The 24,760-nt window shown below is 37.1% G+C and overlaps 1 protein-coding gene across 2 annotated transcripts in view; it reads right to left on the bottom strand.

Annotated features, from left to right (window-relative positions):
- The window catches only part of TTC29 (tetratricopeptide repeat domain 29), a 237,582-nt gene that overhangs the window by 84,011 nt on the left and 128,811 nt on the right, over window positions 1–24,760 (bottom strand). For both annotated transcript variants that reach the window (XM_032246444.1, XM_032246443.1), the window contains exons 9-10: window positions 23,898–24,021; window positions 9,423–9,651 (exon numbers count right to left, since the gene is read on the bottom strand). In XM_032246444.1, the coding sequence (XP_032102335.1) occupies window positions 9,423–9,651; window positions 23,898–24,021 (353 nt within the window). The remainder of the gene's footprint in view (window positions 1–9,422; window positions 9,652–23,897; window positions 24,022–24,760) is intronic.

Below are 24,760 nucleotides of genomic sequence, written 5' to 3'. Positions count from 1 at the left end.
CCTCCCTCCCTCCCTTCCTCTCTTCCTCTTTTCCTCTTTTTCTTTCTTCATGGAGTTTTGCTCTAATCACTGAGGCTGGAGTGCAATGGCGTGATCTCAGCTCACTGCAGCCTCAGCCGCCTGAGTTCAAGCAATTCTCATGTCTCAGCCTACCCAGTAGCTAGAGTTACAGGTGCCCACCACCATGCCCATCTCAGCTCACTGCAACCTCCACCTCCCAGGTTCAAGCAATTCTCGTGCCTCAGCCTCCCAAGTAGCTGGGATTACAGGTGCCTGCCACCATGCCCACCTCATTTTTGTATTTTTAGTGGAGATGGGTTTTCACCACGTTGGCCAGGCTGGTCTCGAATTCCTGACCTCAGGTGATTCACCCAACTCGGCCCCCCAAAGTTCTGGGATTACAGGCGTGAGCCACTGCACCTGGCCAATGCATTGGTTTTAGAAAATCCATAAGACAGTAGAGTTTGTGTTCTTCCTCCAAAAAAAAAAAAATATATATATATATATATATATATATATACTTAATTGAGACATTCCACAATGAACACGTTTCAAAACATTATGTTGTACATTATAAATATAAATAATTTGTTTTGTCAATTTAATAAAAAAGAAATAGGGACATTTATGTCACATTAATAAAAAGTAGTGGTGGTAATTCCAGGGTTGGTTACTTTGGCATGCATGGAACTCGTTACGCATCTGATTCCTTCTGTGCTTTCTCGTTGCCATCCTCAGCACTTTGACAGCTCGGTTGCAAGTTGGCCATGGCAGCTCCAGGCATCACATATTCACACATCAACTTTTAAAATCAGGAAAAGGGGAATTCCTTATCTTGTGCTCCCTTTTAGGAATGAAGAAAATCTTCTCAGGAATTCATCAGAAGATTTTCTTCTCTTATATGGTTAAGATTGTGTCACATATCCTTCCTGAAGCTGTCACTTGGCAAGTATAATGAGATCAAAGTGACTGGATTATATAGCAAATATTCAACCGCTACGGATCGAGAAGGGCCTTACTTTCCCTTAAGGACATGGAACCTTGAGGAGAGAAAAACAGCCAGGATTCTGTTGGCAGGTAAGAAGTCAGGCAATGGCCACTAGGCAGGTGGCTGATACGTGCATTCTGTCAGTGGATCCTCAAGGCAACTTTGTGAGGGAGGAACTGTCATCTTCCTTTTATAGATGAGGGAACAGAGGTAAAGTTACCCAGGTCCATCAGCTATGGAGGGGAGGAGCTGGGATTCAAATGAAGAGATCAATTGACTGACTTCAAAGCCCAAATTCCTGCCTGCCCAACGACTGGAGGCTATAATCAAAGAAGACTTCCCATCACTGAAATATACCTTCTCCAGATTTACAGACTTATCTCTCTAGGGTTTTTCTGAATTATCGATTTCAGTTTGTCGTTCCAGAAATTCTTTTTTTTTTTTTTTAATGAATGAGAGTTTCTTAATTTTGCCCAGGCTGGCCTTGAACACATAGCCTTGCCTCCTCAAGCGCCAAGAGCCACCATGGCTCCCCAGGAATTCTTAAAGAAGTGTTATTTTAGGGTATATCTAAGGAATTCTGAAGTACTTTTGTTTGAGATTATATAATGATTCATTTCATAAACCTTTATTTTTTCCCACCTCCATCCCCACTGTCATATGTTGATACATTTGCAATAGCATGGCAGAAACAATGTAAAGGAGTTATTTGTATGGAATTTATTGCAAATCATATTAAGGAGAATAATGCTTTAAAACTCATAATAATCCTTTTGGGTTTTTTTTTTTTTTTTTTGGATCATCTTAAATTCAATTAGAGTAAAATAAAACTTAAAAGCATAAGAATTTTCTCAGAAACCTAAGAATCACAAATTTAAAGAACAAAAAAGGAATTCAGAGATTCTGTAGTCTAATCACCTCTGTTGCACCCCAATTTTCAAATGGGGAAACTTACACAATGTGAGACTCTTAGTCCATAGGGACACTGTGAATAAAAGACTTCGTATATTAAGTAATTATCCATTTAATGTCTCCTAAACCATACATCAGAGTCCCATAAATAATAATATCAACCTCAACAGCAATAACAGGACTACTGAAAAAAGTTTTAGATTTTTTGGGCAGGAGGCATCTTTCAGGATATTGTCCATTAAAGATGTACAGTCAAATTTCTCTGTTTTAAAGCCAACTGGAATTCATCATTTCTGTGTGATTATATCACCAAGGGTACATATTTAGGATCATTAGCTTTATTTATTTTTTTATTTATTTTTAGATTTTTTAGAAGTTGCTTTTGCTTTTTCAAAAACTTCTTTTGTTGGGGCTCCTTGTAGAAATGGTGGATTCCAGATCTGGATGCAAAGATGTATACCAACAGCCTGAAACAATTTCTCATAGCAAATAGAAAGAAAGCCATTAAAACCCACAAAACCAATATTAAAAGCCTCCTCTGTGCTAGAGGCTGTGATGATTTGGGGCCCCCAAATACCCAGGATCAAAATGTATCACCTATCCTAAGCCAGATAAAGTTTTTGCAATCTTAGGGAAAAAAAACCCAACAAGATCAAAATTAAAAACAAATCCCTTTTAAAAAGGAACCCAACAACTAGGCAATGAGATTTGGGTGTTAAAAGAGTGGGTTCTCAAAGAAGAGGCTGATGAGCACTAACAACATTCAGTTCAAGTATCGAGCTATGGCGGTCTCCAGGCTGGCAGCCATCTGCCTGGTGGAAACTGAAGGCGCCTCTACAAAATCAGATTTCTCTATTTAATTTACATTTACTTTCACATTTGTTATAATCCCTGCAATGCATTATTATTTGTTTGCATTAAATGATCAATTATTTTTAAAGCAAATTAAGAATGAAAAAGTATTTTATTTTTACTGATATATTTCTAATTTTCATGTTCTTCATTTCTTTGTACAGATGCAGATTTCAAACTGGATTCATTTTCTTTCAGTGTGTAGGACTTTAACATTTCTTGTACTGATGTTTGGTGATTAATTCTCTCAGCTTTTGTATGCCTGGCAAAAGCTTTATCTTGTCTATGTTTTTGAAAGATATTTCCACCGAGTATACAATTCTAGGTTTGATGATTATTTTTTTATTTCAGTACTTTAAATATCTTCTTCTGAACTGTAATTTTTACAACAATCTTTCTGTCCTTTTCTGTGTCCTATCTCTGTATGTAAAGTGTCCTTCCTCTCCCACCTCACCCTAGCTGCTTTAAGATGTTTCTTTTGGTCGTTAATTTCGAACACTGTGACTATGGTATGCCTGGGTTTATTTTCCTTATGTCTCTTTTGCTTAGGGTTTATTAAGCTTCTTAAATTCCAGTTTTTGGTTTTCTAAATCAAATTTGTAAAACAACTGGCCATCGATTACTTTGTAAAATATATATTTGTGATCTATCTTCTTTTTCCTCTCCTTTGCAGCCTGCAGCTTATTCATATATTAGGCTTCTTGAGGTTGACCCACAGTTCTCTGACATGCTCTGTTCGGTACTTTTTCTCTGTATTTCACTGTGGATAGTTTCATTTCTATTGCTATGTCTTCAAATTCACTAACCTTTTCCTTTGCATTGTGTAATCTGCTGCGAATCCCACTAAGTTTATTTTTCATCTCGGACATTTCATTTCTTCCAGTACTCTTCAAGCTCCTACCACCTCCTTGAACACATGGACTATAGTTTTAACAGCTGTTTTATGTCCCTTGTCCGTTAATTCCATTATCTGTGTCATTTCTGGGTCTGCTTCTATTTATTTATTCTCTCCCCATTTGAGTCATATCTTCCTGCTTCTTGGAACATCTAGGTAATTATGATTGGATGCCAAACCCAGGGAATTTTTCTTTTAGGGTGCTACATATTTTTTATTCCTATAAATATTCTTGAGTTTTGTTCTAGGATTCAGTTAAGTTATTTGAGAACAGTTTAATCCTTTGAAATTTGCTTCTAAGCTTTGTTAGGTGGGACCAAATCAGCCTTACATCTAGAGCTAATTTTTTTCCCACTCCTCCCAATGCCCCATTCTGGCTGGTAGGAATGCACACTATTCCCAGCTTCACATACACACACTGATCAGTACTCAGTTGAAGACTGCAGGGCTCTGGAGCTCTCTGTGCAGACAGCTTCTTCAATGTTTCTTTTCTTGGTTATGAACTCTAGCAACATTGGCTTCCTTGAGCTCAGTTCGGTCTCCTTAACTCAAGAAGTCTGCTGGGCTTTGCCTTGGCTCCCTCCCTATGCTAAGGCCTGGGAACTTTCTCCAGGCAATGCCCCAGGACCATCATGAAGCTCAGCTCCTTTGTTTCCCCTTCCTTGGGAATCACTGCCCAGTGCTGCCCGTTGTCCACTTTCAACAGTTGTCTTATGTGTTTTTCAGGAGGATAAATCTTGTCCCTCTTACTCTCTCTTGACCAGAAGTAGAGTCTTACTGTTTCCTTTTATTATGAATATTTTTATCCACACTTTAATTTAAAATGTAATTTTAAAAAATGTTAGACATGGCTTATACTAACTCTAAAGTGATATATAAGAAAGGGCAACACATGTAAAGTACCTTGGACTAGAATTCTAGAGAACTAGATTACAGATGCATGTCCTCTTTTGGATTATTATTGCCTGACTGCACTGGACCTGAGGACATTTGAAAATAAAAACTGTGCGCCAAGTGATTTCCTTGGTGCCACATGATTTAATTATTTCATGACTTTATAAAACTCAAAAAAAGCTCAAGATTTTAAGTTATTTTCAGAAGATGGAAAGAGGATATAGGAGTGGCAGCAGATTTAAGAGGGAAGAGGCAGTCACAAACTAAAGTGTATGAAGAGGGATAATCATGAGGAGAAATGCAGGCATATTCAGAAATCAGGAGCCCCAGGAACAGTGGGGGATAGGGCAGGGTTGAGGAAATGCTACAGAGAAGTAAGACACAGGGTTTAATAAAGGAGGATAAATTAAAAGTCTTCAGATAAAATAGTTCGCTACAACTAGCAACCTCAACAGTGCCAACCAGGGAAAAGTAAAACTGCATAGACATCAGATAGCTAGAAACTTCTTTATTATAAATTCTAGCAGAAGGATCAAATACACTTGGTCTTCCTCAGTTGTTTAATGTATAATAAAAATAGTAAGTTTTCTTTTGTGGAAACTCACAGAAGCCAATGTTTGTAGGGAGAAAAACAACAAATAAAATGCTCATAAACATCTAGATTGTACTCTTAAAGACTACAAAATACCATATTTAGTTAGAAAGATGCTCTTACTAAGAAATCATGGTCAGTTCCAGGCGAATCTTATCGACATCTATTTTGAACCTCAGGTAACAGGCTAAGGAGATGAAATGAAATCTTTTGCTGAAAGTCACAAAGCTAATTAGTGCTCAATATGATGTTGGAACTCAGATCACTGGACTCTTAACTAATAGCCTCTCTGAATGCCACCAAGCTGTCAGCAGGTGAGCTCTGATGCAGTCATATTTTTCACCAGACTCTTCTTTTTCTTTGTCTTGGTTTTGAAAACATTAATAGAGACAGAGAGTTGCTCTGTGATGATAAGATGGATGAAACTTACTTGCTTGCTGACTTTTTGGCTAATTCCATGACTTCCTGCTCATTATTAAAGTTATTAACCAACAGAAGTAGCTGATTGTAATAAAAGCTGAGGACTCATTTGTGACTGTGATTTTTTTCATGTTTTAGTTTTTAAAGGGTTGAGTTCATGAATGAAAAATACAAGTAAGGAACAGGTTACAAAAATGTGACTCAACGTTAAGCCCAGGGCTCAACATGAAGCCAACATAAGCCAAGACTGTGAGATAAAGTCATGGTTTTGATTGTTTTCTTTTAAGAATATTAAATGATTTATAAGCCTAGGATGATATCATTGCCACTCAAGGAACCTTTACATGCCATTTTGTAGAAAATAGTGTCTTTAAGTAATGACTGTCACCATTTTAATCTACTATATTTCTATAGTCAGGATTTGCATCTTATTTCTCTGATAACATTTACATTTGGCTACAATAAGAAAGTACATTAAAACCATGTTACTGATGATTATTATCAGTGAAGTGGTTAACAATGTTGGCGTTTAAATGGCTATAATTACATTTCTAGGTTAACACTGCTATTAAGTTGAATAAGGAAAGCTTTTGTTTCTGTGTTACTGTTCCACATGTGGGTCTGAGAACTCTAAAGTCCAGATGAATGAGCCTTTGATTTAAGAAAAATTCTTCTTGATTGTACAGATAATAGCTCTATAGCTCTAGTAAGGAAAGTAAACCATATTTTGGAGAAATCAGCAGAAATTCATAGGCCCTTAAGCCTTTTGGAGCCAACCAATGTCAGTTGCTTTAGGATGAACAATTTTATTGAACTGCAATAAATTCGAATTTTTTCTAAACCCCTAAGTTTGGGAGGATAATCTATTCTTATTTTAATATTGTAAAGGAAGCATAAGCAATCATTTTAAACATATCTAAGAGTGTTAGAATAGAATGAAGGTGCTGGTATTTGCTGTGTTGCCTCTGAAAGGTATAAAGATGAGAGATGATTGCTGGTGAGTCACTGTTCTATTTCATCTAGAGACCTGAGTGCTCTCACTGCTCTATTCCCTTAGGGGGTCATGTTCCTCTGCTTAAAAGAATATTGCCTGCTCTCTGAGCTAATGATTTGTTTGGAGGATGGAAGTCTCAGAGGTGAAGATAACTGCACAGTTTTAAAATGTATCTTTCAGATCTTTGATCTGCTTTTTTTCTGAATATATGGGACCCTTCAATGGCAAGATTAAAGATGCCTCTTAGAAGAAAGGCAAAAGTTGAAAACTTAAAAGCTGCTCAGATTTCCAAATAATATTTTTGTATTTTTGCATTTTGTTGACATCATGTCGGGTGAGTGTTGTCCTTCATTCATGTGATAATTGGATGGTAATCAAAATGCAGTGTTGGATCACAGGATTTTCAAGAAGATGGGGAAACTATGAATTTTGTTTTAAAAAGTAGTTAATGCTAACTAGCTTATGATTAGGGCATGCATACTCATTTTGAATTCTATTTAATTCAACAAATATTTACTTGGTACCTAGTAGATGTCAAACATCGTGTCTTCTTTTGTAGAGAATACCAAGAGCCAGGACCTGTTTTCAAGAGACTTTTACCCTTAATCAGGCAGTTAAGGCGATTACAGAAATGGCTGTGGAAGGATACAGAATATGCCAAATGCAAAGTGGGTGGAGAGAAATGAATGACATTCAATGGGGACAGAGAAGAGATCACATTAAAATGGGAGGGCATGGTGGAAGGTTTCAGCATTTGAGAATGACCTAGCAAAATGAGCAAGATTTTCTTGGTTGGGGCTAGAGCTGAAAGTCAGTGATAATAAGGTATGTGGTGTGTCAGGGGTCGGGGGAGTGGCAAAGGGCAGGGGAGGTAGGTGGTCAGAAAAGGTTGAGAAGCTTGTGTTTAATGAGTAGGCATTGGGGGCCAAGGAAGATTTTTGAGCAGAGCAGAGATAGTGTTAAGAGTTAGGGATCAAGAAGTATTTTTGAAGCACTTTAAAGCAGAATTTAGTGTCTTTTGAACTAAAAAAACATGTCTATGTAAACAAATGTGTTTGATAATATCCTACAGGTTATATTTCCAAATAAAATGGATACCCCTAAAAATGTTAAACATGCCAGTAGTATGAGAATTAATTTCTCACTTATACTTGGATCCCAAAGGTTATTATTTTTCAGTTTTATAATGCTGTAGCTCATCCATTCATATATTTCTAATCTAGGTGAAATAAATCAGCAAGGGAGTGTTTTACTTTATAGCATTCTGAACAACTAATCTGCCCCCCTCTACCATACGAATAGCTGAGTTTTTAATGTCTGAATAATATTTTGATATGCTTTTGTTCTGCTCCTAAGTCCTGTTGGAAAAAAATATGACCGCATAAAAACAGGGAAATAAAACATACAAAGTGTAGAAAAATAAATAATTTGACAGAGCAAAGAAAAGCAAAAGATACTTTTTTAAAAGCAAAATTCAGGACTGCCTCGATAGACATAGATCTGATCAGAAGATACTTTTTTCAGGAATTTTTTTTCATAATTACCATTGTGATAGCTGAAGTTTATCCAAAATAAACCTGAAAGTGTGAGTAGCTTCACTTACCTTCTACTAAACCTTCGTCAGAATAAGTCATCTAATATGGGCCATGTTTCCTATGTTTTGTGTTTCTTCTGCCCATTCTGGGCAGAAAATATGAGAATCTGAAGGATATGTAACTCAAAGCTACAGAACTCTCAAACACGTGATGACAAGACAGCATGCTGAAGTAAGCACAATAGGACCTTGGGGGTGTTTTAATACACTGAAATTCAACAAGCTGCCATTTTTTAAAAAAATATCATCTTGTTTTACTATGGATGTATTTGGAAGAAGATCTTTCCTTATTTTATAACTAGAGGACAGTGAGTAGTTAAGTAATATTCTACTGACATAAAAAAGTTAACAAAACCCATTTGTGCTTAATTTGCTAGTTTTTACAATTTATTCTATGGAGGAAAGAAATACCAAAATAGATTGTTGTTTCATCTAAATGACCACAAGGGAACACAAAGAGCTCAAATCAAATAGAAGACACTTCTTTACATTACAAAAGCTTTGCCTTATGATTCCATTTGAGTTAGGTCAAAAATATTTAAAATATTTTACTTTAAAAAGTTTGATTTTCAAACAAATAAAATAAACCCTAAAGTCTGTCATAGGTAGTATTGTTTTTATTTTATTTTGTTTTCATTTTTAAGATATCCCATTCTGAAGTTCTTGACTGGGGACCAGAGCCAAGCCTAGTTGACACATAATACCGACCTCTGAATCCCTTCTAGTAGTTTGTTTTTAATGCACTATTTTAAATAGAATTCTTCATATAAAGAAGCATGTAGGGAAAAAAAAAGTAGAATTGAGAAAGATTACTACCAAGTATTTTCTAAATTAATATTCAAACTCAAACTGATAAAAAAATTGGAAAGTTATCATCGGTGAAGTACAAGCACAAGACAAATTGGCGCTCATCGACAGTCACTCTTTTCAGTAAGGTATAACGCTGAGCATACTAAAAAACCATGGGCTTATTTCACATTCCTTATGCCTCATCAGTGCATAGTGTTGACTAAGATAACTGATGAAAAAAGAAAAAACAGCATGAGAATGATGATTTATCAGGTACACCACATTATTACCACTATTTTATGCTTCTCTTAAACATCAAAGGTATAATTTAGCACAAACGTATATCCAACCTTCTTGTAGTAATGGATTCATAAAATTAAAATTACCAATCAAATTAAAATCACCAACACTTGAGTAAACCTTTCCAACGAAAGTGACTTAACCATTAAGAATGATATGAAAATTAAAGTGTTCTAAAAACCAATGCCTTACCAGTAACTGGATCAGGTTCAATGTCACCTCTGCGCTCCTTCCATGAGAGCAGGGAATTGAGGCTGGTAAGATCTGCAGACTCTATGTAGTTGTTCACTGTAAGCATCATCTGATGAGCTTTTGCTATTCCATAGTGGACTTTTGTCTCATCCATCAGAGGCATGCTTATTAGCTCTAACGTTGCATCAAAAGCTTGCTGGAAGCATTCAGAAGCTTTCTTGTAGTGTCCCTAAAAAGGAAAGAGAAATAATTTTCTTTATTACTTTGAATGTCACCATTTCACATATTTTCTATCCTTATCCTTGCATGTCCCACACTGACCTTTCCACAGTTACACAGTTTATATTCAAGAAGAAAAGGATGGCAAGCGGGCTGTTAGGATAAGATTCTTTTAAAGACCTGTGATTACTCACCATTCAATATCTTGAAATTAATTTAGTAGGAAAGTTGTATCTATTAGACTAAGCTATATCGGACTTAAGTTCTGTGGTGGCTGTCAAGATGGCTGAATAGGAACAGCTCTGGTCTGCAGCTCCCAGCGAGATCAACACAGAAGACCAGTGATTTCTGCATTTCCAACTGAGGTACCCGGCTCATCCCACTGGGACTAGTTAGATAGTGGGTGCAGCCCACGGAGGACGAGCTGAAGCAGGGTGGGGTGTTGCCTCACCTGGGAAGCACAAGGGTTTGGGGAACTCCCTCCCCTACTCAAGGGAAGCCATGAGGGACTGTGCCATGAGGAAGGGTGCATTCCAGCCCAGATACTACACTTTTCCCATGGTCTTTGCAACCTGCAAACCAAGACAGTCCCTCCAGTGCCAACAATACCAGGGCCCTGGGTGTCAAGCACAAAACAGGACAGCTGTTTGGGCAGACACTGAGCTAAGTGCAGCAGGTTTTCTTCATACCCCAATGGTACCTGGAACGCCAGTGAGACAGAATCATTCACTGCCCTGGAAAGGGGGCTGAAGCCAGGGAGCCAGGTGGTCTAGCTCAGTGAATCCCACCCTCACAGAGCCCAGCAAGTTAAGATCTACTGGCTTGAAATTCTCGTTGCCAGCACAGCAGTCTGAAGTTGACCTGGGACACTTGAGCTCGGTTGGGGGAGGGGTGTCTGCCATTACTGAGGCTTGAGTAAGCGGTTTTCCCCTCACAGCGTAAACAAAGCCGCCAGGAAGTTCAAACCCGCCAGAGCCCACCTCAGCTATGCAAAGCCACTGTAGCCAGACTGACTCTCTAGATTCCTCTGCTTTGGGCAGAGCATCTCTGCAAGAACGGCAGCAGCCCCAGTCAGGGGGTTATAGATAAAATTCCCATCTCCCTCTGACAGAGAACCTGGGGGAAAGGGTGGCTGTGGGCGCAGCTTCATCAGACTTAAACATCCCTGCCTCCTGGCTCTGAAGACAGCAGGAGATCTCCCAGCACAGTGCTTGGGCTCTGCTAAGGGACAGACTGCCTCCTCAAGTGGGTCCCTGACCTACGTGCCTCCTGACTTGGAGACACCTCCCAGCAGGGGTCGAGAGACACCTCATACAGGAGATCTCTGGGTGACATCTGGTGGGGGCCCCTCTAGCTTCTAGAGGAAGGAACAGACAGCAATCTTGTTCTGCAGACTCTGCTGGTGACACCCAGGCAAACAGGGTCTAGAGTGGACCTCCAGCAAACTCCAGCAGACCTGCAGCAGAGGGGCCTGAATGTTAGAAGGAAAGCTAACAAACAGAAAGGAATAGCATCAGTATCAACAAAAAAGATGTCCACACAAAAACTCCATCCAAAGGTCACCAGCATCAAAGACCAAAGGTAGATAAATCCACAAAGAGGGGGGAAACCAGTGCAAAAAGGCTGAAAATTTCTAAAACCAGAAGCCTCTTCTCCTCCAAAGGATCACAATTCCTCGCCAGCAAGGGAACAAAATTAGACAGAGAATCAGTTTGATGAATTGACAGAAGGCAGCTTCAGAAGGTGGGTAACAACAAACTCCTCTGAGCTAAAGGAGCATATTGTAACCCAATGCAAGGAAGCTAAAAACCTTGAAAAATGGTTAGACAAACTGCTAACTAAATTAACCAGTTTAGAGAAGAACATAAATGACATGATGGAGCTGAAAAACACAGCCCGAGAACTTCGTGGAGCATACACAAGTATCAACAGCCAACTTGATCACGTGAAAGAAAGGATATCAGAGATTGGAGATCAACTTAATGAAATAAAGTATGAAGACAAGATTAGAGAAAAAAGAATGAAAAGGAATGAACAAAGCCTCCAAGAAATATGGCGCTATGTGAAAAGACCAAACCTACATTTGATCAGTCAAGCCCACATGTGATCACTTTCACTACCTGAAAGTGACTGGAAACCAAGTTGGAAAACACTCTTCAGGATATTATGCATGAGATCTTCCCCAACCTAGCACGGCAGGTCAACATTCAAATTCAGGAAATATAGAGAACACCACAAAGATACTCCTCAAGAAGAGCAACTCAAGATACATAATTGTTAGATTCACCAAGGTTGAAATGAAGGACAAAATGTTAAGGGCAGCCAGAGAGAAAGGTCAGGTTACCCACAAAGGGAAGCCCAACAGCAGCTCTCTCTGATAAAACCCTACAAGACAGAAGAGAGTGGAGTCAATATTCAACATTCTTAAGGAAAATAATTTTCAACCCAGAATTTCATATGCAGCCAACTAAGCTACATAAGCAAAAGAGAAATAAAATCCTTTACAGACAAGCAAATGCTGAGAGATTTTGTCACCACCAGGCCTGCCTTGCAAGAGCTCCTAAAGAAAGCACTAAATATGGAAAGGAAAAAGTGGTACCAGACACTGCAAAAACATACCCAATTGTAAAGACCATCGACACTATGAAGAAACTGCATTAACTGATGAGCAAAATAACCATCTAGCATCATAATGGCAAGATCAAACTCACACATAACAATATTAACCTTAAATGTAAATGAGCTACATACCCCAATTAAAAAACACAGACTGGCAAATTGGATAAAGAGTCAAGATTCATTGGTATACTGTATTCAGGAGACATATCTCACATGCAAAGACACACACAGGCTCAAAATAAAGGGATGGAGAAATATTTACCAAGCAAATGGAAAGCAAAGAAAAAAAGGAAGGGGCTGCAATCCTAGTCTCTTACAAAACAGACTTTAAACCAACAAAGAAAAAAGGGACAAAAAAGGGCATTACATAATGGTAAAAAGATCAATGCAACAAGAAGAGCTAACTACCCTAAATATATACGCACCTAATACAGGAGCACCAAGAATCAGAAAGCCAGTTCTTAGAGACCTACAAAGAGATGTAGACTCCCACACAATAATAATGGGAGACTTTAACACTCCACTGTCAATATTAGACAGATCAACAAGACAGAAAATTAACAAGAATATTAAGGACTTGAACTCAGCTCTGGACCAAGCAGACCTAATAGACATCTACAGAACTCTCCATATCAAGTCAACAGAATATACATTCTTCTCAGCATCACATCACACTTACTCTAAAATTGACCACATAACGGAAATAGAACACTTCTCGACAAATGCAAAAGAATGGAAATCATAACAAACAATCTCTCATACCACAGTGAAATTAAATTAGAACTCAGGATTAGGAAACTCACTCAAAATGACAAAACTACATGGAAACTGAACAACCTGCTCCTGAATTACTACTGGGTCAATAACAAAATTAAGGCAGAAATAAAGAAGTTCTTTGAAACCAATGAGAACAAAGACACAACGTACCAGAATCTCTGGGACACAGCTAAAACAGTGTTTAGAGGGAAATTTATAGCACTATATGCTACAAGAGAAAGTGGGAAAGATCTAAAATTGACACTGTAACATCACAATTAAAAGAACTAGAGAAGTAAGAGCAAACAAATTCAAAAGCTAGCAGAAGACAAGAAATAACTAAGACCAGAGCAGAACTGAAGTAAATAAAAACACAAAAATACTCTTCAAAAAAATCAATGAATCCAGGAGCTGGTTTTTAGAAAAGAGTAAAAAAAAATAGACTGCTAGCCAGACTGATAAAGAAGAAAAGAAAAAAGAATCAAATAGACACAATAAGAAATGATAAAGAGGATATCATCACTGATCCACAGAAATACAAACTACCATCAGAGAATACTATAAACACCTCTATGCAAATAAATTTAAAAATCTAGAAGAAATGGATAAATTCCTGGACAAATACACCCTCCCAAGGCTAAATCAGGAAGAAGCCAAATCCCTGAATAGACCAATAACAACTTCTGAAATTGAGGCAGTAATTAATAGTCTACCAACCAAAAAAAGCATAGGACCAGACAGATTAACAGCCACATTCTACCAGAGGTAGAAAGAGAAGCTAGTATTATTTCTTCTGAAATTATTCCAGATAATGGAAAAAGAGGAACTCCTCCCTAACTCATTTTATGAGGCCAGCATCATCCTGATACCAAAACAGGGAAGAGACACATCAAAAAAAGAAAATTTCAGGCCAATATCCCTGATGAACATTGATGAGAAAATCCTCAATAAAATACTGGCAAACTGAATACAGCAGCACAACAAAAAGCTTAGTTACCATGATCAAGTTGGCTTCATTTCTGGGATGCAAGGCTGGTTCAACATACGCAAATCAGTAAATATAATCCATTACATAAACAGAACCAATGACAAAAACCACAGATTATCTCAGCATGCAGAAAAGGCATTCGATAAAATTCAACACCGCTTCATGCTAAAAGCTCTCCATATACTAGGTATTGATGGAACGTATCTCAGAATAATAAGAGCTATTTCTGACAAACCCACAGCTGATACCATACTGAATGAGCAAAATCTGGAAGCATTCCCTTTGAAAACTAGCACAAGACAATAATGCCCTTTCTCACCACTCCTATTCAACATAATTTTGGAAGTTCTGACCAAAGCAATCAGGCAAGAGAAAGAAATGATGGGTATTCAAATGGGAAGAGAGGAAGTCACATTGTCTCTGTTTGCAGATGACATGATTTTATATTTAGAAAACTCTATTGTCTCAACCCATAATCTGCTTAAACAGATAAGCAACTTCAGCAATGTCTCACAATACAAAATCAGTGTGCAAAAATCACAAGCATTCCTATATGCCAATAATAGACAAACGGAGAGCCAATTAATGAGTGAACTCCCATTCACAATTGCTACAAAGAGAATAAAATCCCTAGGAATACAACTTACAAGGGATGTGAAAGTCCTCTTCAAGGAGAACTACACAACACTGCTCAAGGAAATAGGAGAGGACACAAACAAATGAAAAAATATTCCATGCTCATGGATAGGAAAAGTCAATATGAAAATGACCATACTGCCCAAAGTAATTTATAGATTCAATGATATCCCCATCAAGCTGCCATTGACTTTCTTCACAGAGTTAGAAAAAACTACTTTAAATTTCATTTAGAACCAAAAAATCCAGTTCATAGGAACTGGCTTAGCCAAGAGAATCCTAAGCAAAAAGAACAAAGCTGGAGGCATCACACTACTTGACTTCAAACAATGCTACAAGGCTACAGTAACCAAAACAGCATGGTACTGCTATACCAAAACAGAGGTATAGACCAATGGAACAGAACAGAGGCCTCAGAAAGAACGCAATACAACTATAGCAATCTGATCTTTGACAAACCTGACAGAAACAAGCAATGGTGTTTTTAATAAATGGTGTTGAGAAAACTGGCTAGCCATAGGCAGAAAATCGAAACTGGGCCCCTTCCTTACACCTTATACAAAAATAAACTCAAGATGGATTAAATACTTAAACATAAGACCTAAAACCATAAAAACCCTAGAAGAAAACTTTGGCAATACCATTCAGGACATTGGCATGGGCAAAGACTTCATGACTAAAACACCAAAAACTATGGCAACAAAAGCCAAAATTGACAAATGGGATCTAATTAAAATAAAGAGCTTCTGCACAAAGGAACTATCATCAGAATGAACAGACAACCTACAGAATGGGAGAAAATTTTTGCAATCCATCCATCTGAGAGAAGGCTAATATCCAGAATCTACAAGGAATTTAAACAAATTTACAAGAAAAAAAACCATCAAAAAGTGACCAAAGGATATGAACAGACACTTCTCAAAAGAAGACATTTTTGTTGCCAATAAACATATGAAAAAAGCTCATCGTCACTGGTCATTAGAGAAATGCAAATTAAAACCACGACAAGATACCATCTCACTCCAGTTAAAATGATGATCATTAAAGTCTGGAAACAAAAGATGCTCGAGAGGACGTGGAGAAATGGGAACGCTTTTACATTGCTGGTGGGAGGGTAAATTAGTTCAATCATTGTGCATGACAGTGTGGAGATTCCTCAAGAATCCAAAACCAGAAATACTATTTGACCCAGCAACCCCATTACCGGATATGTACCCAGAGTATTATAAATCATTCTACTATAATGACACATGCATACGTATGTTTATTGCAGCACTATTCACAATATCAAAGTCTTGTAACCAACCCAAATGCCCATCAATGATAGACTGGATAAAGAAAATGTGGCACATATACACCGTGGAATACTATGCATGTGGATGAAGCTGAAAACCATCATTCTCAGCAAACTAACACAGGAACAGAAAACCAAACACAACATGTTCTCACTCATGAGTGGGAGCTGAACAATGAGAACACATGGACACAGGGAGTGGAACATCACACACCAGGCCTGAAGGGGAGTTGGGGACTCGGGGAGGGATAGCATTAGGAAAAATACCTAATGTAGATGACAGGTTGATGGATGCAGCAAACCATCATGGCAGGTGTATACCTATGTAACAAGCCTGCATGTTTTGCACATGTATCCCAGAACTTAAAGTATAATTTAAAAAAAAGATTTAAGTTCTTATCAATAAAAAGTTGTCAAATATTGGCAGTTTCATTTGCTTCAATCTAATACATGGTAGTAAAAAGAAGTTTGGAAATGAGTGAACCAATTCACATTGATTTGGATAGAATTTTACTATTCATAAAGTTAGATTTAGCTAATTAAAAATATTTTTAAAATATGTTTTTTTTTTTTTTTTTTTTTTTTTTTTTTTTTTGGAGGTAGAGTCTCACTCTGTCACCAAGGCTGGAGTGCAGTGGCATGATCTCAGTTCACTGCAACCTCCGCCTCCCAGGTTGAAGCTATTCTCCTACCTCAGCCTCCCAGGTAGTTAGGATTAATTTTTTATATTTTTGGTAGCAGTGGGGTTTCACCATGTTGTCCAGACTGGTCTTGAACTCCTGACCTCAAGTAATCCACCCACTTTGACCTCCCAAATTGCTGGGATTACTGTGTTTTGTTATTGGTCACAGCAAAAGGTCATTTCAGCCGGCTCATTTAGTTAATGGCTGGTGAAAATAAATGTATCTATCCTCTAATTCTTTTATGGCTCTTATTTTCCCATGTGCACATGCCATTCTTAACCGAGAATGTTGAGGCATTCAAGATTTCTGAAAAATGTGATCTTAATGTCACTAGCACCAATCAAATGATCATGTAAATATCTCTTCAATAAGTCCTTTGCAACAGCTTGAGCTGCAAAAATTCAGATTTTATTGTTGATGTTTTTTTGTTTGTCATTGTCACCTCTATTAAAAGCTATAGTCCACAAATAAATACTGTTTACCTAGCTCTTATGAAGCATCGGGGCCAATGCTAAATTCTGTCATTCTAAATTCTGACATAATGTCATTAACTTTCACACTATGAGAAAAATATTATTCTTATTTTACAGATAATGAATGACATTGCACTTCAGAGAAAAGAGTATCTTCTGCCACCCCTAAATCTTCTAAAAATTCTCATGAAAATCTCTTTTTTAGAGGAGGATATTATCTAGGACTGATCTATATTTGTAAAGTCTCTAGGGTACCAAATTTCCTTTCTTCACTGACTTATAACCCTTTAGGTTCCACCATCTCCTCCCCTCCACTCTTCTCTCTCCTCCTCACCCCACCAAACACACAAATAAAGACATGCATGTACACTCTTTTGAACAGAAACCCTTATAGGAGAGAATGTTTTACTGTATGAGTTTTTAAGTCAGTTTCTAGTATTTTATGAAGGAAACGGACATAAAAACAGCACAGGAACAGCTTTATACATTACAGCAATACAGCTAAAACACAGCCTTAACTCTGCACTCCTCTGTATAATGAAGCTCCAACATTAGTCAAACTGATTGAATAAAGAAATTGAATAAAGAAAGGTGAGGAGGGGGAGAAATAGGACTTATGTGATAATTTTGTTACATATAGGAACAGCACATATAACACTATGGTATATTCCCACAAGGACAGTTTAGGTGAACCGTTTATTCAAATGATTCATGCCAACCAACTTGGTTAATTTAAAGAGAGTCCCTCCATATTACATCAAAAGTAACTTTTGTTTGTTGAGGTGAACCATTCTTTCTTTCTTCAAAGAATAAAACATAAAATTTATACAAGAAAGGTTAATTAGGAAAACATAAAACTGTATCAAAGATATTTGTATGCCAATGAAGTAAACTATAATTGAGAAACAATACAAATATTGAAGATGATGAAAATAAAAGTCATTAAAATTATAGATTGTCCTGGTAGATATCAAAGACATAGGACAAAATATATGAATACATAAGAGTAGGCCAAACATTACTATTTTTTAGAAACAAAAGTATAAATATCTAATTGTTACTCTAATTATATTTCTGATATTTCAGTTATTTATTGTTTTAGGTAAAAGTGTTAATTAGAAATATTAGAGACCACAAATAAGTGGACATATATATGAATTTTCAAAGTTATTTTTATATGTTATTAAGCTAAAATTAACTCATTCATTCATTCTTTCATGTGGCAACCACTCTGAGCTAGGTCAAATGCCAGCCCATGGGGAGGTAGCAGTAAATGGAGTTTCCACTCAAGTTTTTGAGCTTACTATTAAGTGGAAGTATTGATATGCCTAAAATTTTGATTAGATCTTATATAAGTGCCTTTTTGCCTTTAAAACAGGAGTTTTATAATTAGTGAATTATTCCTCCCTCAAACTGTACTTAGTATTTCATCTTTGGATACACACACAACTGCCATTAAATAGATATAAACCTACCAGTTTTTCTAATTTCTCTAGTTTAAGATACTACTAAAGAAATACAACATTAATTCTTTTTAAGATGCAAGCATTTCTATACATGCCATTTTAGAATGAGATTTTGCTAATGTATATTGTATTTTCGGATGTTTAATTCTTAAAGAGATTACTGTCTAAATCTATTCTCCAAATATTAAGTACAACTTTCTACTGATTATTTCTGTTATCAGATAATCCCTATTCTACTATAAAATTCAGAAGATTCTAGTAATTAGTCTTGGCAATCTTAAATATGAGTTTGAGAATATACGCTTCCTAAATTTATCCTATGGGAAGAGAGCAATGTCATTTAATGTTACTAATATCCCTGATAAGCATTTAGCAGACAATTCCAGAACAAGATCTTGATGACATCATAGACCTTGAAATAAGGCTTGAATTATGACATTATAACATAGAATTTTCATGAATTATTCTGATTTTTAGTGTCTAAAATGTCACTCTATTCAATGAGCAAGCTCCAAATAAATAAGCATTTTCTCAGTAGTAGGGATAAATCATTTCCTACCCATTTTCCCTATAATTTTAGTGTTGGAAACAGCATTATTTTAACTATGTCATTATTCTATGATTTTATTAAGGAATGAAAAATCTTATAAACCTAGTTATTTCCTCTAAAAACATTCTCATTTGACCACTTTACACTAATTATATATTTTCAATTAACAGGCCATCAAAAGACCCAGAGGGTAGGATGAAAGGTCCATTTTCCATGATTACATAGTAAAAGGTAACTAACTAGCATATAGGATATTTTTAAGATGTGCTCGTTCTAATTATAACTATTATAATAATTACAGAAAAGGTAATGCCAATATTTTTCCAATTATTACAATTTTAGTCTTATAATAGTATTTTTTTCTTGAAAATTGTTAAGAATATAATTGCATTTCATGAGTAATATGAAGTCAGAAAATATTGAGTTTGCTTTTAAAGATTCAGAACAAGTTTTCAGAATCTTAAAATATTATACAAAAATGAAATAGAGTCTGGGCATGGTGGCTCACACCTGTAATCCAGCACTTTGGGAGGCCAAGGAAGGAGGATCACCTGAGGCCAGGAGTTCAAGATCATCCTGGCCAACATGGTGAAACCCTGTCTTTACTAAAAATACAAAACTTAGCTGGGCATGGTGGCAGGTGCCTGTAATCCCAGCTATGTGGGAGGCTGAGGAAGGAGAATTGTTTGAACCAGGGAGGAAGAGGTTGCAGTGAGCCGAAGCTGCACTACTGCACTCCAGTCTGGGCGACAAGAGCGAAACACTGTCTCAAAAAACATAAAAATAAAAATAAACTAAAAAATGAAATAGAAGTCTAAACTTTCACAAGTGAGAAAATACTACTCTTAAGTGGTATCAAACTGGCTACAAATGTATTTATTGGTTCAAGGAATGGACATATTTTTGATCACCAATTCTGTGCCAGGTTTTTTTCTAGAGACTAGAATAATATACAAGGCAGATATAGTGTCTGCTCTCATTAAGCTTACATTTTGCACAAATTAAACAACAATAATAAGAAAATAACATGATCGAGAAAACTATGAGATAAATGCTACATGGATAATTCAAACACAGTAATTTTAAAGAATGACCCGGGTGGGGCAGCTCATGCCTGTAATCCCAGCACTTTGGGAGGCTGAGGCAGGAGGATCATTTGAGTCTAGGAGTTCAAGACCAGTCTTGGCCACATGGCAAAACCCTGCCTCTATTAAAAAAAAGAGGGGGTGGGGAGATGACCTGATGGCCACTCTTTGGTTGCTAAGGGAAGGCCCCTCTGAAGATGCGGCATTGAACAGAGATCTGAGTGATAAGAAGCCGGCAATGTGAAGTTCAGAGCATTTCATGTAAAGCATTCCAGCCAAGGCAAATGTTGTAAGGCAGGAACTAGCTTGACATGCTTAAAGAACTCCAAGAAGGCCAATTTGGCTACAGTGAAGTGGATAAAAAGTAGAAAGCAATGAGGTCAGAGATAGGGATGGGAGGTATCTCATATTTTAGAACAGGGTAAGGATTTATATTTATGTTCTCAGAAGAATGAGAAATCATGGAAGTGTCTTAAGCAGAGAAACCGCATGATTTGATTTACATTTTATTTTATTTAATTTATTTATTTTCAAGACACCAAGGGCTCCGGACATTGTGAAAGTTTCCCTTTAAGTTACGAGGGGAATCCAGAACAACACCGTTTGGAGCCCTCGCGGAAAAGCTGATTTACATTTTAAAAGAATTACTTTGGTGTCTGTGTAGAAACTGACCTATGTGGGGGTTGGAGGGAAGAGAGTACATACAGGAAGATGAGTTTAGGGCTTTCTGCAGTGTCTAGGTGAGACAGTATAGTGTCATAAACTGATGTGACAGTTGTAGAGACAGAGGGAAGTGGGTGGATTTGAGATATATTTTGGTAGCTTAAAGGTCAGAGTTTGCTTTTGGATTGAATAGGGAGCTCGGGGAGAGAAGGCTTGAAAGAACTGAAGGATTTCCAGATTTTTGGCTTAAGTGACTGGATGGATGGATCATTTACTAAGATGGGGAAGACTAGAGAGGAGCAGGTTTCATTTGAGAGATGTGTTAGAAATCCAGGTGAGGTGCTAAGGAAGCAATTGCCTTTACAAGTTTGGAGTCCCAGGAGAGATCAGGGTTGGTGATACAAATCTGGAAGTCATTGGCATATGGATAGTATTTAAAAGCCATGGGCCTGGATGAGGAAGATAAGAGGAGCTCATAGATTAAAAAGAGAAGATTGTTTGGAAAATGATTAAATAATATTCTAATGTGGTTGAGATTTAAGTTGTTAGAAGAATAAAATTTAGAGAAAAGAATGATGAGTTCAGTTTTTAGTACGTTATAGTGAAGGAATCTAAGTGAAGATGTCAAGTAGGTGTTTGGGTGTGAGTTTGGAATTGAAGGGAGAGATCTGAGCTTTAAAAAGGAAAGTTCTTCAGGGCGGGTGTGGTGGCTCACACCTGTAACCCCAGCACGTTGGGAGGCTGAGGTGGGAGGGTCATGGGTCAAGAGATTGAGACCATCCTGGCCAACATGGTGAAACCCAGTCTCTACTAAAAATACAAAAAAATTAACTGGGTATGGTGGCATGTGCTGTAGTTCCAGCTACTCGGGAGGCTGAGGCAGGAGAATCGTCTCAACTCGGAAGCTGGAGGTTGCAGTGAGCAGAGATTGTGCCAACAACCTTTTACCCTACCTCCAAACAATACCCAAACCCAGATCTTCTGTATAAAAGCACAAGGAAAACAAACTTTTTTGAGGGACAATATTTTTATGCTTGTATTTTCTTAATGTTTTTGCCAGAAGTTTATATCTCATCAGTGTGTATTTTATTATCTGATGTTTGATTCTTGGAGAAGAGTTTAATATCTGAAGGTAAAATATAAGAAATTAATATCCAAAAGCCATGTCAACTGCCAGAAGTTAAACTTTATCAGTTTATCTATCCCTTTTCTAATGGAAAGTTTGGAGGATTCTGGGCATTTGCACTATCTTCAAATATATGTGCCTTTAAATATATAAGTTGATTCATACACCGTATCATACTGCATATATTCACAGACTATGTCTTTTCTCCTATGCTATAGGAGAAGCTCCCTCATTTAGACTGTGAGCTTCACAAGGGTTTAGGTCTTGTCTTTTTTTCACTAGTGTATCCTGAAAAGCAAACAAAAGCAAATATAAAACCAAGGAGAGAAGAGTCAATAAAGGCAAAGACATGGCTGGGGAGCCACAGGGTAGCAGAGGAAGCACACGACAGGCAAAATCTGAGCACAGCTAGGGCAACAGACAGGGGAGGCCAAAAAAAAAGAGGGTAAACAAAGTGGTGGAGATGGGAGAGAGGCAGAGGACGACCTGGGGGTCAGAGAGCAAAGGAGAAGAAAGGGTGCAGGACAGAAGGGAGCAAGGTGAGCAAGGGAGGTGGGGAGAAAGAGGGTGAGAAGAAAAGGGGGCTTTTCAGATATCAAGTAATAGGAGACAGGGGAGGCAAATGAGCCCAGAGGAGCAAGAGAGGGGATGAAAGAGAGAAAGAAGATGAGAGACTTTGTCTGAAAGCACTTTCCCCACATCAGGGATTAAAATATTAGTTTCATTCATTCAAATTAATTTCAAATTTGATTTCTTTAAAAAAAATGCTAAATCCTTCTGAAATAATGTTATGGTGAACAACAGAATATTGCAGTGGTTAGGAGAATGGGATTGAATACCACTGCCACTCAGAATCATCTGAGGGTCTGGCAAAGGGGAATTGTTTGATGCCACTCCGGGTGCAGAACAACAAAAGTTTATAAAGATAATACTTCTCCTGCTGTAAAGCACTATTCTAAGTGCTTTTCATACATTAAATTAATACTTACAACAACTTTATGAGATGAGAAAATTGAGGCACCTAGAAATTTAAGTAACTAGCCCCAGGTCACAGATCTTATAAGTGAAAGAGCTGGGTTTTTAACTCAGGCAGTGCGGTTTTGGAATTAGTGATTTTATTCACTACATACTTAGCCTATCAAAGCGATTAACAGAAAGTGTATAGTACACATACAGAAAGTGTATTAACAGAAAATGTATAAACATAATTACCCTAAAAAATGATAAATCTTATTCATGATCGAAACAGCAATTATAGTCAGAGAAACGAGGCTCTTTCACATCATTTCTAAAGGAGAATATGCAATAAAAATCAGGAAAAAATATGACTAAAGTCCATTATGACCAGTATATGATACTAATAATAGCTTCTTGACTTGGATAATTTTATTTTGGACTTTTTTTTCTTCTTTCTGTTTTCTCTCAGGTAATCAATCTGCTGCTAAAATTCCACTCTACATTGTCTACAGATTATTTTCAGAATTGTCACTTCTTTTTCTAAGGAATCTAAGGAATGCCACAGCTGGATTAATAAAGAATTTGGAGTGAGACAGATGAATGTCAGTGGAAGCAGATAACAGCCAACAGTTACAATCAATTTCCTTTGAATTAAATATTTTAATTGCTCCTCAAATCCAATGTCACTTAGAATCCTCACTGAATATGAATGTATGAATCAGGGTTAGCACCTCGTAAGTACTGTCCCCATATGGCCCTGAGGTATTGGAAGAAGAGGAGGAGGAAGAAGAGGCATTTCTCCTCCCAGTCCTTGCCATGGGCATTAACTACATCCTGCAATCCCTGGCCACTCTGCATAATACATTGTGGGAAGACAAGGATGACATGAGACTTTTAAAGCTGCAAATTTCTCCCTAAACACTGCAAATTTCTCTATAAAAAAGAAATGCATAGACTCACTTTTTCATTGTAGATGTCCCCAAGCATTGTACTTGCTTTCACAAAATCTAGGCTTTGAAAATTGTTTCTTGCAATTTTCACAACTTTTTCCAAGTATTTAATTGCTTCTGTCATCTCTCCTTGGCTAGAATGAAAGAAATAGGAAGTCAATGGAGTATTATCTCAATGTCACAGTAAAGAGAAAGTATCTTGTGTCTTGTGCTGTAGAAAATGCAAGATAGTTATCAGGATAATGAGATTTAATGTATAAATACCAAATTAATAAATGTATGGCTTGTTTTTGTTGGAGCATACATTGAGTTAAAACTGAAACTTTTAAAACCTCATGCATTGCTAATGGAAATGTTAAATGGTACATCTTGTTTGGAAAACAACTTGGCAGTTCCTCAAAAACTTAAAGTTACTATATGACCCAGAAATTTTACTCCAAAATATATATCCAAGTTGAAGCAAAAACATGTCCACACAAATGGTCATATACATAAAAGTTCATAGCAGCATTATTTATAATAGCCAAGGCATGAAAACAACTGAAATGTTTATCAACTGATGAATGGGTAAACAAAATGTGGTATATACGTACAATGAAATATTATTCACTCTTAAAAAAGAATGAGGTAGTGATACATGTTGCAACATGAATGAAACTTGAAAATCTGCCAAGTGAAAGAAGCCAGACAACAAAAGATTACACATTGTATGAGCCCATTTACATGACATGTCCAGAGTAGGTAAATCATGAGATGGAAAGCAAGCTAGTGGTGGCTAGAGGCTGAGGAAAGGGAAAGATTGAAGAATGACTAATAATGTGTACAAGGTTTCCTTTGAGGGGGATTGAAATTAGAGAGTGGCCATGGTTGCTC

The sequence above is a fragment of the Sapajus apella genome, unplaced genomic scaffold, assembly GCF_009761245.1.
Source record: "Sapajus apella isolate SASKATOON/1434 unplaced genomic scaffold, GSC_monkey_1.0 scaffold61, whole genome shotgun sequence".
NCBI classification, from domain to species: Eukaryota; Metazoa; Chordata; class Mammalia; order Primates; family Cebidae; genus Sapajus; species Sapajus apella.
The sequence above is the reverse complement of the archived record's forward strand: the minus strand, read 5'-3'. Positions and strand labels throughout refer to the sequence as shown.